The 13010-nt window shown below is 42.6% G+C and overlaps 1 protein-coding gene across 3 annotated transcripts in view; it reads left to right on the top strand.

Annotated features, from left to right (window-relative positions):
- The window catches only part of CLIC5 (chloride intracellular channel 5), a 95671-nt gene that overhangs the window by 51548 nt on the left and 31113 nt on the right, over positions 1 to 13010 (top strand). For all 3 annotated transcript variants that reach the window (XM_076332660.1, XM_076332658.1, XM_076332659.1), the window contains 3 exons: positions 10643 to 10752; positions 11082 to 11207; positions 12554 to 12660. In XM_076332660.1, coding sequence (XP_076188775.1) covers positions 10697 to 10752; positions 11082 to 11207; positions 12554 to 12660 — 289 coding nt within the window. In that variant the 5' untranslated portion in view covers positions 10643 to 10696. The remainder of the gene's footprint in view (positions 1 to 10642; positions 10753 to 11081; positions 11208 to 12553; positions 12661 to 13010) is intronic.

Genomic DNA, 13010 nt, shown 5'->3' with positions numbered 1-13010 from the left:
CCTCCTTAGAAAGCCTGCTTTGTGTTTCATTATTCCTATAATTACACTGGATTTTTTCCCCCCTAAAGCTTTATTGTTGCAAATTAAGCAAAATACTCAATCCTATCCTCTGTGGGCATGAACAACAATGGATCATCATCCTCTTTTGTAAAACAGTCTTCGACATGCTTGAGGACTGTTATGTGGTGGTAGAACACTGCATGTACATCGCATTATCTTGTTGCTGTTACTTGTAGACGCATACGCTGATGATTCATATTGTTTGTGATTGATGGAAAACCTCCTTTGCTTCATCCTCGCAGCCTCACCAGCTATTCCCCATCCTGTATTTGTACATTAGATTTTGTTTTTCTTACATCTTATACTTTGAGGTTTACTTTCCTAAATTCCATTTAAGTGATTTCAGACACTTTGTTCCAACTTCTTAGCACCATTTTGGAGTCTACTCCTCTCCTGGGAAATACCAATAATTTCTCCATGCTTGTTGCTGTCAGGAAATTTTGTAGGGTTCTGTCTATTCCTTCCTCCATTTTGCTAATGGAAACATTAAACATGACTCATCTTGTTGTAGACCTTTATGGTACCTCTATTTGTTTTGTGTTTCTAGACTAACAGAAAACTTGATTATTACTACTCCATAAGTATTTTTTCGACCACTCATACAAGCACTTTGCAGAGATTTCATACAGGCCCTATTTCCCTACTTTGTTTATGAAAATACGATCTGGAGCTTATGTCAGAAGCCTTAGAGAAGTCAGCTTCTAGATACCTGCTGCTTCCTTCCTACCTGCTGTGCTGGATACCCTGTCAGAGAACAAAATTTGATTGATTTAATTTCATTTGCTCCTGATAAATCCTTATTGTCTTTTCTTACAACTTTACATCTCCACATGTGCTTGTGAGCTTACTGTTTAACCATTTGTTCCAGTATCGTTCTATACGTTAAGCTTATATATCTGTAATTTCTTGAGTTCTTTTCTTGTTCCTATGGCATCTCACTCGCAACAAATTATTGATGGGTCCCCAAAAAGCAGAGCTTTTAAAAGCTGTTCTCTGTGGTTACATCCAGTGGCTGATGTGGGTACACGGGATCCTGTGCCATGACACTTCTAAGTGATGGGAGCACAATTGCTTTATTAGGTTGGAAAAGGCTCAGGAAGAAATGTAAAGGATGATTGTTATTTGTCCATCAAGCCAAGAAAGAAACATATATATCCAGTCCACTATGTCCAGAAGCACGCGAACTTTGTGCATAATCTGCTAACAAGAGCTGTGATGAGAATGGCAATTTTGGGTTTTGAAGAATTTCAAGATTTTGCTCTAAATTGCTCTAAGTCTAAAAAACACATTTTAAAACATTTGCAGTGTTATTGAACAGAAGCTGTGGGTTTTCCGTGAGGAGGGAAACTGCAATAGTCTCAGTAATTTTGAAAGGAAATTTTGGCTGGTGGGTGGGCTGCCGGGCAGCCAGGAGCCCTGCGAGTCCTGGCCGAGCTGCACGTTGGGACCCCGTGCTCTTATGGATTTGCGTGGTCCCAACACCCTGCCCGTCCTCCGGCTGGCCAGCGGCAGGTAGCCAAAGACCAGGACTCCAGGCATATTTCCAGGGTGGTATGGCCAAAGCCATTGCACATCTCCACCAAGTATTTGTCAAATTCCAAGTGTGCTCCTCAGAAGAATATTCTTCTAATGGACTTTTTTGTTTTTCAACACTCATATTAATTTTTTGCCTAGTTGCTCAAGAAGCTCACAGTCAAGGATACTCCCAAAGCAGATCTAGAAAATTCTTAGTAAGACTTTTAAAAACAGCTATTCCTTCTGGGTGGCTCATGGCCTGATTTTCCAAGCATAGAGAGTTGATACTTGTGAGAAGTCAGCCGCCTTCAAATTGTCTCATAGGATCTAAAACTGCTAGCCACTTTGAAAATGTCAGCCTGCATTTACCACCCATCCTTTAGCCAGTATTTTGCTGACATTAAAAGAATATAAATTAAAGACGTGCTATATGTGGTTTGTTGCTACAATACTGCTGATGTTACTTAATGACTCTCACTCTTCTGGGGGCTTTTCCCTTATACATCACCATGTGAAAGTCAGACTTGGTATGCAGAAATTCCTCACAGCAGAGCATGATGGAACATGGTCTCCTAGAAAAAAAAATTTTTGTCCCAGCCTTAATTCAGATATATATCTCTCTCTGTATGTATTTTGGTGTAGGAAGTTTCACTATAGTTCCTACTCCCTTTGATTATCTACTATCATAGAATCATAGAATCACAGAATCATTAAGGTTGGAAAGGACCTCTAAGATCATCGAGTCCAACCGTCAACCCAACACCACCATGCCCACTAAACCATGTCCCTAAGCGCCGCATCTACACGTCTTTTAAATACCTCCAGGGATGGGGACTCAACCACTTCCCTGGGCAGCCTGGTCCAATGTTTCACCACTCTTTCAGGAAAGACATTTTTCCTCATATCCAGTCTAAACCTCCCCTGGCGCAACTTGAGGCCGTTTCCTCTCATCCTATCGCTTGCTCCTTGGGAGAAGAGACCGACCCCCACCTCGCTACAACCTCCTTTCAGGTAGTTGTAGAGAGCGATGAGGTCTCCCCTCAGCCTCCTCTTCTCCAGGCTAAACAACCCCAGTTCCCTCAGCCGCTCCTCAGAAGACTTGTTCTCCAGACCCCTCACCAGCCTCGTTGCCCTTCTCTGGACACGCTCCAGCACCTCAACGTCCTTCTTGTAGTGAGGGGCCAATTTCTTGTTAAGTTGAACACATGCAATGATAAGTAAGGGATCTAAAAATATAAATGAGAACAAAATAATTTCTTGGTCTAGGGTGTTGGACCAGTCTGTGCTTTTCTACTCTGTTGATATTTGTCGAGTCATGGGCCTTTAGTTCTTTAAGGAAAGCAGAAGAGATGATGGAATAGCATGAATCATTTTCACGTGATGAGACTACCTGCGCCTAGTCTGTAGTTTTCTAAATCCAAACTGCACGACTGATTGGAGTTCTCAGGCATCGCAAAGTTTATTTCAAAGCAAAACATATTTCATGCAGAACATATGTCGTGGCCAGTGGCTCTAACAAAGCCCTTGAGGGAAACCGAGACTTATTTGCACAGGCTGATCACTGTGCACGTAGCTATTCTGCTACCAGGACCTCAGCTGATGTGGCAGATAAATCTGCTCTGCACCATGCGCAGGGACCAGCTTGAGTCAACTGACCTCTAGCTGTGAACATCCTAAGCCATCATGAAAGGATCCCTAGGACGAAGCTGACCTATATGACTGATGCCTTCCATTCATGTGGATACAAAAAGTTGGAGACTAATGATTTACCAAACCTAAAGAAAATATTTGTCATGTCTTAACTACTGATGCCCATGGGGTTTCCAACCTGCAATTCCATCTCCTGAAAATCCTGAATGTCTCAAGAGTACAAATGCATCTTTCCCAAAACTGCAGAGATCTGAGAAATGCAATGGCAGCTCCTTGGAGATCCTCAACTCCACTGATGTGCTGCTCAGCCGGTTTGAACCGAGTGTAACAAGCCAGCTCCCTTCAAATTGGCCGGCAGTGCAGACTAAGTTAAGCTTATGTGCATCTATAATATATGTCTGTATGTATGCCAAACTTGGACAACATTTTGGCTGGCTTTTGGGGAGCTGGCTAAAGAATTTCACCACTTCCTTTTTGTTTTGTTACTACCCTGACAGTCTTTCTAGCAAATGCTCTATTTTTATTTGACATATATGCGCATGGTCCATTTCCATGTGTGTGTGCTTAGGAAGATATTTCTGCTCTACCTTGCCCTCCCTTGGAAGGCTGCTGCTAAGAGTTTCTCCTAGCAAAATGAAATCTCAGAAAAAGTCCAATGAAGTTAAAATGCTGCACAGCAAATCGATTATTGTTGTTATAGGCCCCCATTCAGGAAAGTACTTAAGTATTTGCTTAAGTCCCATTGAAATCGTCAGGACTTAAGAACATGCTTAAAGTCAAGCATATACTTCCTCTGAATTGGGATGTATTTCAGCACATGCTTAAATGCTTTCCTGAACCAGAGCCACAGTCAACAAGGGTGTCCTGTGATACACAGGACTTGTGCTACAAGATTTACTTCTTACTTGAGACCTACCAGTGCTGCTCCGTGAATATACACCTCTTAGCTTGCCTCTCCGTTGGTGGCACTCCAAATAGCTTACTGGCTTTTGCATTTGGATGAGAAGTTGTGAAAGAAAAGAGATGAGAAACTGGAAAAAAAAGATCCTTACTAAAGCGATACCTTGGCATGTCTGATCTCATGTTGCAGCCAATGATTTTTCCCTACAATGGAGATTTGTGCTATTGTGTGTGTGGTATAATTACTAAGACAGATTATTTTTTTTTTAATGGCACAATAAATAGGATATTTCCTGGCCTGCTCTGCGTTTTGAATAGGATTTTCACTTCCCCTTTGGGTTCTGAGCGTAAGAAGAGTAAGTGTCAAAAGGCAGGCGCTTTCCCAATTTTAAAACAGAGAGGGTGTAACCATGTGTAATGTGAGTTTAGATTTTGATTGTAGGGATGGTGAAATCAAATCCCTCCTTTATCCTTACTGGGAAACTTTGAGGTGAATTAGCCTGCCTGCTTTTGCTAACTTGTTAAAATCCTTTTGAAAAAGAAATGTGGTTTAGTGTCATCAAAAATGTCTGCCTACTTTACCCAGAGTCTGAGAGAGCACTGGACCATTGTGCAGAACAGCCTCAACGCAATGAAAAATGAAAAGAGAAGGAGAATAGATAAAACCAAATATATTATTTTCCCGGAAAAAACACAGTGCTTTCTGATATGCAACTCTTTCCAGCACTGCCATTTTTAAGCTAGATGCTTAGTCATTATTCATGACAGTATATTTCTTTAACGCTGCTATATTTTGGGAATAACTGGAAATGAGACTTGCTTTTTTCCCCTCCCTTAAGGTTAGTTAAAATAATATACAGTTGGCTATTGGGTTTGTGTGGCAAGGGTTTGGTAGCGGGGGGCTACCGGGGTGGTTTCTGTGAGAAGCTGCTAGAAGCTTCCCCCCATGTCCGACAGAGCCAATGCCAGCCGGCTCCAAAACGGACCCGCCGCTGGCCGAGGCCGAGCCAGTCAGCGACGGTGGTAGCGCCTCTGGGATAACATATTTAAGAAGGGGAAAAAGTTGCTGCACAACAGCAACTGCAGCTGGAGAGAGGAGTGAGAGTATGTGAGAGGAACAACTCTGCAGACACCAAGGTCAGTGAAGAAGGAGGAGGAGGAGGTGCTCCAGGCACCGGAGCAGAGATTCCCCTGCAGCCCGTGGTGAAGACCATGGTGAGGCAGGCTGTGCCCCTGCAGCCTGTGGAGGTCTATGGTGGAGCAGATACCCACCTGCAGCCTGTGGAGGACCCCACGCTGGAGCAGGTGGATGCGCCCAAAGGAGGCTGTGACACTGTGGGAAGCCCATGCTGGAGCAGGCTCCTGACAGGACCTGTGGACCCGTGGAGAGAGGAGCCCACACTGGATCAGGTTTGCTGGCAGGACTTGTGACCCCGTGGGGGACCCACGCTGGAGCAGTCTGTTCCTGAAGGACTGCACCCCATGGAAAGGACCCACGCTGGAGCAGTTCATGAAGAACTGTAGCCCGTGGGAAGGACTCACATTGGAGAAGTTCATGGAGGACTGTCTCCTGTGGGAGGGACCCCACTCTGGGGCAGGGGAGGAGTGTGAGGAGTCCTCCCCCTGAGGAGGAAGGAGCGGCAGAGACAACGTGTGATGAACTGACCGCAACCCCCATTCCCCGTCCCCCTGCGCCGCTGGGGGGGAGGAAGTCAAGAATTTGGGAGTAAAGTTGAGGCCGGGAAGAAGGAAGGGGTGGGAGGAAGGTGTTTTAAGATTTAGTTATATTTCTCATTATCCTACTCTGATTTGATTGGTAATAAATTAATTTTCCCCCAGTCGAGTCTGTTTTGCCCATGACGGTAATTGGTGAGTGATCTCTCCCTGTCCTTTCCTCGACCCACAAGCCTTTTGTTATATTTTCTCTCCCCTGTCCAGCTGGGGAGGGCAGTGACAGAGCGGCTTTGGTGGGCACCTGGCGTCCAGCCAGGGTCAACCCACCACGAGTTGTCTGTGTGCATTGCAGTCACTGTGCATGTTCCAGTTGGAGTATTTTTGGAACAAGTGAGGAAGTTTATTCCAGTTATTTCATTTATAGCAAAGTAGTAGCTTGAACTTGAGAAGAGCTCCCTGTTTGTGTTATTCAGCTGTGCCGTGCGGTGGTTAGAGGCTCTTGATACTACCGCTGCTTTACAAAAATATTTGGCACAAGCTCCTAAAATCACTGAGACTTTTTTTTCTCCCCTGCTGAATCCCTCTTAATTTTGTTCCTTGCTAATGTGACATACATCCCCCACTTGTGCACACAAATATCTTTAAGGTTTAATTAATTAATTAAAAATAGCTGAAGTATTTAAGGAGGAGCGCCTTATAAATAATAAAGGAGAACATCTTGTCCATTCTTGCCATTACTCAGATAGAGGCAAGCAGCTGGTATGACGGTGGGGTCTTCCTGATGTGATTATACCAAGTTCCAGGGCAGGACCTTGCATCAATTGGTGTGAAGTACCTGAACAGCTGGAGGTTAAGTAGAAAAGCATCTTTTTTTAGTAGCTAAACTAACAAGAGTAAGTTTGTGTGAAGCAATGGGAGCAGAAAGTGATGTTTCCAAGATGGAGCAAAATAATTCTCTAGCAATTAGGCCTCCACGGATTCCAGGCTTATCTATTACTGGGATCCACATTCATCCCACCTAAATTCAGACACTCATTGGATTCAGTCAAAGTGAAAAGTGGCCAGATTCCTCTCTTGGATGTGCATCCCAGCCTTGCCCACACAGGAGACCTTCCCTTCGGCATCTCAGTTAAACTGCAGTGGGATGAGCATTGGCCAAAGAGTCTCACCCAGCAAATCCTCGAATCTGTTTTACTCTTCCAAAGTCACTCTGGGAATTTGTCTTTTCAGGTGAGGTCCTTCTCCATAAGGAACAGGAGGGATGGCTCATCTGCAGAGAGAAGGTGGCTCTGAAACCCTTTCACAGCTTTGGGAGTTATAGCGCACTTTAAAAACTCTGTTTCCTTGATCCTAGTGCCCACAAAGCCTCAAGTCTCTCCCTAGTTGCAATCATTAAATCAGAAATATCCAGTGTTACTGGCAGGGAGAGCACATATATCATCAAATTGCTCCTTTTTATAAGTGGTTGATCACTTTTGCTGTGCTTCAGGGAAGCTATGTGAGAAAACTTTTGTGCTCATTTGTGAATAACAGCAGGGATAAATGGTGTTTCTCCAGCTTGTCAATTATTTGTTCTTTTCTTTCCATCCACTGTTTGAGTTCTTGATCTTGATGAGGGTATTATTTAATTCCTGCATTTCTGAGCCCTTAACCTTGGACAGATACATAATAGGCTTGTATTTAGGCACTACCGGGGTGCTTTAAGCAAGCTGTTTTTCTTTGAAGCTAAGAGTGACTAAGCCTGGGAAGTTCACTGTTCTTCCTCGTCTCCTCCTGGAAGTTAATCGACTTCACAAGGGATCTCGAGACACTCTGTTAAGCCTTTGAAGTTATTACCTACTAAGGTTTTGCTCTTTCTGAGTGCTGAACGTTGAATTACTGACTGCTGTTAGAAGCAATGAGAAAGGATTCACAAAACCGACACAGCACTGCCTATAATTTCTGCAGAAAAAGAGCTGAATTTAATGGATAAATTGTGTTGCTGGGGAGATTTTGATTCTGTTCCCTCCTCTGTCACCAGTTTGCCTTGTGATTTGTGGTAGCGTTTTCAGTTGTGCCAGTCACATGAGATCAAAACCCATGAGTCAGACTCCACCCAAATCATGAGCCTGGCTTCCAGATCCAGGAGCTTTGAACAGAGATCATGTTGTACTTTTTCTTTAGTTTATCTTTCATTTCTGGAATTTCCTCTGTCTATTCCCAATGTGTCTCTAGCAATTAATGTTTCCCACTCTTTTGGAAGTGTTGGGAAGATATTTTGACCATTTGGGGCTGTTGGAGGCCTCGTTTGACCTCCACAATTAATTTTAGTTTTGATGTCTAAGTGAATCTTATTTCTTCCAGACTCCACATCTTTCTCCTGTCCCCAATGACTTCTGCATCCCTTAACCTCAGGTGACCCGTTGCTTCTGTGTCTTCGTTGCCATTCATTTGCTTTGTTCCCCCAATAATCCTCTCTGGTCTTGTGAGGGTTTTTCACGATTGCCTTGCAGGATGGAAAACGTGTAAAAAGATGCAGATCTGGGTAACCCTTAACCTTTGTATGAGCATATGTAATTGGAGAGAGCAGGGAAATGTTCTCCCTGAGTCTCGTTCCTGAAAAAGGTGAAATTGTTACTTGCAGCACAAGAAGTGGGTGATGAGGACAGGAGATTGCCTCCATGCAGGATGGAGACCTGCAGGAGGGCTGGAACTTTGCACGTTATTGTGAGACAAGACCCCTTTGCTCGCAAGGTATTTGCAGGACTTGGCAAACCAGGGTTTTACACTCACTTTGAAGGGAGTCAGGTGAAGAGTGAATCAGACTCAATGGAGTTATAAGCCAAAGTAAATCCAGAGAAGGTAAGATGAGAATCAGCCCTTCCGTCTGCACTCTTTCGCCCTCTAATTCAGTTGTCAATCTGTTTTTCTTCAAATTTTAAGTTTGTAATATATTGTTTGTAGACTCAGTTAGCCAACTCCATTATGAAGGATATGATTATGATTGAGATGGTGAAAAAGCCAAGGGGAAATCTGGTGTCGTATCGCTGTTTTCTCCTATAGCATTTGCCTCTTTTCAGGAAGGGTAAGAAGTTAAAAGTTCTTGGCAATGGTTTAACAAGCCAAAGCCAAAACAACAAATGTGACTTTGCAGCAATTATTGCATGCAATACGGTGGTGCCTGGTATTCCCATGGTAACATTGTCATTGTTTTGCCATGAAATTTGCAGAACAGAGCTAACTATTTAATTACTAAAAATTTACAAAACTAGGCTACTCACACCTCAGGCAGATGGGAAAATGCATCTTCTCTTGCTCATCCTCATGCCATACCCCTCTTTCACCCATATTGTTTGCTGGTTCTTGCATATGCCATGTGGCAGGCACATTGCAGATCCGTAATTTCAGGTAAAAGTGCAGCCCAACTGTACTCCCATATCCAAATACCTATAGAGTCTGAGTGTTTGAAATCGAAGCTGAACCCAGAGAAAAACTCTTTACATAGCCCTAAACTTTACGACGGGTTGTCTCCAAGCCTTGAATCCACACTCACTCCATATTCTGGTGGATGGGAAATCTGGAATTTGTTTTTAAACCCAGAATCATCAAAAGCTGCGTTCAAGACATGAGGAAGATTCACGATGCCTACCAGAAAATCTTTCAGCTAAATATTTTACATGCAAGGCCTGAATTTGTAGCAACTGGACACATCTCAAAACGTTTCTAGCTGTGCTGTCAATGTTTCACAGAACTGCAATAATTAGAAGTGATTCCTTCTTTAAGACAGAGAAATGCTACCTCACAGCTTGAATATTAATAAGATAAAATTTATGAGGGCAAACAGAGTAATATAATATTTTCTCCAAAGGAAAAGGGCATGTATTTGCTTAGTTCTTTCATCAGCTGTTTTCAGACACACACTGTGTGCATAAAATACAGTTACGCAACCCATGTGGGTCAACAACGGAAGGTTGGTTGCTTCACCAGGATTATAAGAATCTTTTAAACACAATGGTACCACAAATTAAAATGGAAATCTATCAAAACCATTATCGTCCTGAAAGCTTTGGCCACAAGTATAATTATTCTAGAAGGATGTTGTCCTTGGACGCAGCTCTGGCTCAGTTCAGCTAGTGTTATTTGTATCCCTCCATGGCTCAAAGTCAGAATTTGCATGGCTAAGGACCATAAATTTTTAGAGGAGAAAACAGGCTGTTTCCTCAATGCTAACACTAGCAGTTTTTTATTGTTTTGTAGTGGTTTGTAGGCAACTCATTAGGTACTAGAGATAGGAACAGAATGAATGCGGTGGCTGAAATCTGCCTTGAACCTTGGAAGGGTTCGGATGGAGATTTCTGTCTGGATTTGGTTGTTTGTGTTTGAGGCTGTTGCTTTACTGGATGTGAACAAGAACGAGTGAATGTCCGGAGTGCTTGGGTTTAAATCTAGATCTGAAAGTCTGCATTTCGGATGGTAAAACAGTGAAGGACTCCACAGGCTTAAATAGAGCAGAAAACCTGCCCTGAGTTTTCTAGCATGTCCACGAAGCAGGCAGTCCTGTAGGGATGAGAGTAATTGAAAGAATATACAGTCTCCTGGATGTTGCTTGCCATCAGCAAGGGACACATTTCCTTTACGCAGAGCTGCCTTCAGGAGAGGCACCAGGTTGCTTTCTCAAGCTCCTGACAAAGGCTGAATCCTGAACTAACTCCATTCTTGTTTTGATGATAAACTATATTAAATAACAGGCACTGTCAGTTATTTTTAAGCTGGTTATTTTTCTTTCAACATCCAATTTTCCATCTTGAGGGAGGTAAGTGACTAACAGTCTGAAATCTATTTTTCCTCTCTTTCCATCCCTCAGGCCGGTATAGATGGAGAAAGCATTGGGAACTGCCCATTCTCCCAGCGTCTCTTCATGATCCTGTGGCTCAAAGGAGTTGTGTTCAACGTCACCACTGTTGACCTGAAGCGGTAAAAATTGTTCAGTTTAATTGGAAATAGTGATATGATCCAGTGTTTGCCCTATAGAAAGGCCCACAAAGTTCAATCAGATTTGTATCTAGCCTAGAGAGTCTGTGGTGCACAACAAAATAGTTGGGATTCAGGTTTGTTTTTTTTTTTTTTTAACTTGTGGAATGTTTTTATATTAAACAGGGTGCTCGGGGTGGTTTCAAAGTATTCTAACCACAAACTGCAGAAAAAAAAAAAAGAAGGGCAAACTGATTTTGTAGGAACTATAAATATGTATAACTACCTGACCATAAAGATTAGTGATTTCATGACTTTTTCTCTCTCTGCAGAAAGCCGGCTGACCTACACAATCTGGCTCCTGGGACCCACCCACCTTTCTTGACTTTTAATGGAGAAGTCAAGACAGATGTTAACAAGATTGAGGAATTCTTGGAAGAGACTCTTGCACCTCCAAAGTAAGAACTTGGGATTTTTCAGTCAATATTCCATTTCCGAGGAATGAAAGATGTCCTAAGAGGAGTTCCTAAAAAGCACTCCCTCATACAATCTTTACTTACAGGAGTAATATTTATTTATGAAACTTTCTGGCTTCAGTGAGATGACTTCCATGTGTGAAGGTTACTTGTATGACTAATAACTGCAGAATGTTTTCTCTGTACACATTTCAGGATGCCCTTGTATGCAGAATTAAGGAGACCAATACTAGAAAAATTCTGTAGGGGTCTGGTGTCCACATTTTACAAAGCTAAAAATAACTTGGAATAGATGCCGAGAATTGCCACACAAAATATCTGTGCCAGGAAAAGCATTTTACAGCAAAAAAAATGGAGGTTTCTGAGCTGTATGGTATATTAGAAAGGTTGGAATGGGAACTGATTACAGAGCACGAGAGGCTCTGGAGGCAGAAAAGTACTCATTATTCTAGTCAAGAAATGACAAGAGCCCGTGGCTGGAAGTTATAACCAAACTAATTCGGATTAGAAACAAGGCACAGATTTTTTCAGTATGGATGATTAACCATTGGAACAAGCTACCAAGGAAAGGTTCAGATTCACCAGATATGCCTTAGTTAGTCAAACATTTTGGACTTAATACAAGGATAACGGGAAAAAAATTGTTGGCTTGTGTTTTGGACTTTAAAATCTATGAATCAATGAAAATTGGCTCGGTTCCTTATGGAGTGTTTTACCTCCAACTGAATCAGCAGCTGTAGGCCAGTCCTGAGGCAAGAGATCAGATATTTAAATTTTCTATACTCTGGTCCAAGACCGCTGAAATCAGTAGGAGTATTAGTTTGTGTTGGTCTTTCAAATCGATATATTCCTTTGCACCAGATGTCTATAAAAAACAATTCAGAGACTGAAAACTTTATGTTCCTTCACCTGGGTAATACTAACATGCCTTGCTATTACATCCTGGAGTACATTTTCAGTGTAGGGAATTAGACACAACTGCCATTCATAATAGAGAGAGCTGACTGCCAAACTCCCCTGCACCTTTCTGGAAATTTATGCTTCCTTCTGATTTAAGGCCACTGTATCTTGGATCGTGGTCACATAAAGCACCAGTGCAATTACCTTTGTCATGAAGCCATCCTTGTGTAACTATCCAAACGCCTGCCTTGACAGACACAGATATTATTAAGAGGGACTTGCCAAGCTGTTGTTTTGAGATAAATGACAGCATTAATTGCAGTTCCTGGTACAGGGCTTTTTTATTTCTTCTTGTAAATTGTGTTTGTAATCATCACTATGTTGCTGGTAAGAAGATGTTACTCTCCACATTGCTTCTTCCTTTTCAGGTACCCCAAGCTGGCTGCTAAGCACCGGGAATCAAACACTGCTGGAATCGATATCTTCTCCAAATTTTCTGCATACATCAAAAATACCAAGCAGCAGGATAATGCTGGTGAGTAGAATCATCACCCAATGTGCCAGGGAGTTTGTGTACTTGGAATTGCAATAATTTTACCATTCTCCCATCATTTTATTGTAAACTCTGTCCATATGACATCAGGTACCACTGCTGATCAACTTGAGATGGTAGGTTCAGTGGACTCAATTCACATGTCCACAGTTGAATTGACTACATTTATACTTGTAAATAAAACAGGCTGCAGAGCGTTCAGTAGCCCCTTTACCAATTGCCATGACATGGCTCCTGTCCATACAACCCAGCTTCCTCACCAGAACAGGATCCCATACTGCTCACTGGAAGTGGCTGGTGGCCCGTGCTACCTCCTCTACTCTGCCCAGGCA

Source organism: Aptenodytes patagonicus, chromosome 3, assembly GCF_965638725.1.
Source record: "Aptenodytes patagonicus chromosome 3, bAptPat1.pri.cur, whole genome shotgun sequence".
In the NCBI taxonomy this organism is placed as follows: domain Eukaryota; kingdom Metazoa; phylum Chordata; class Aves; order Sphenisciformes; family Spheniscidae; genus Aptenodytes; species Aptenodytes patagonicus.
The sequence above is the reverse complement of the archived record's forward strand: the minus strand, read 5'-3'. Positions and strand labels throughout refer to the sequence as shown.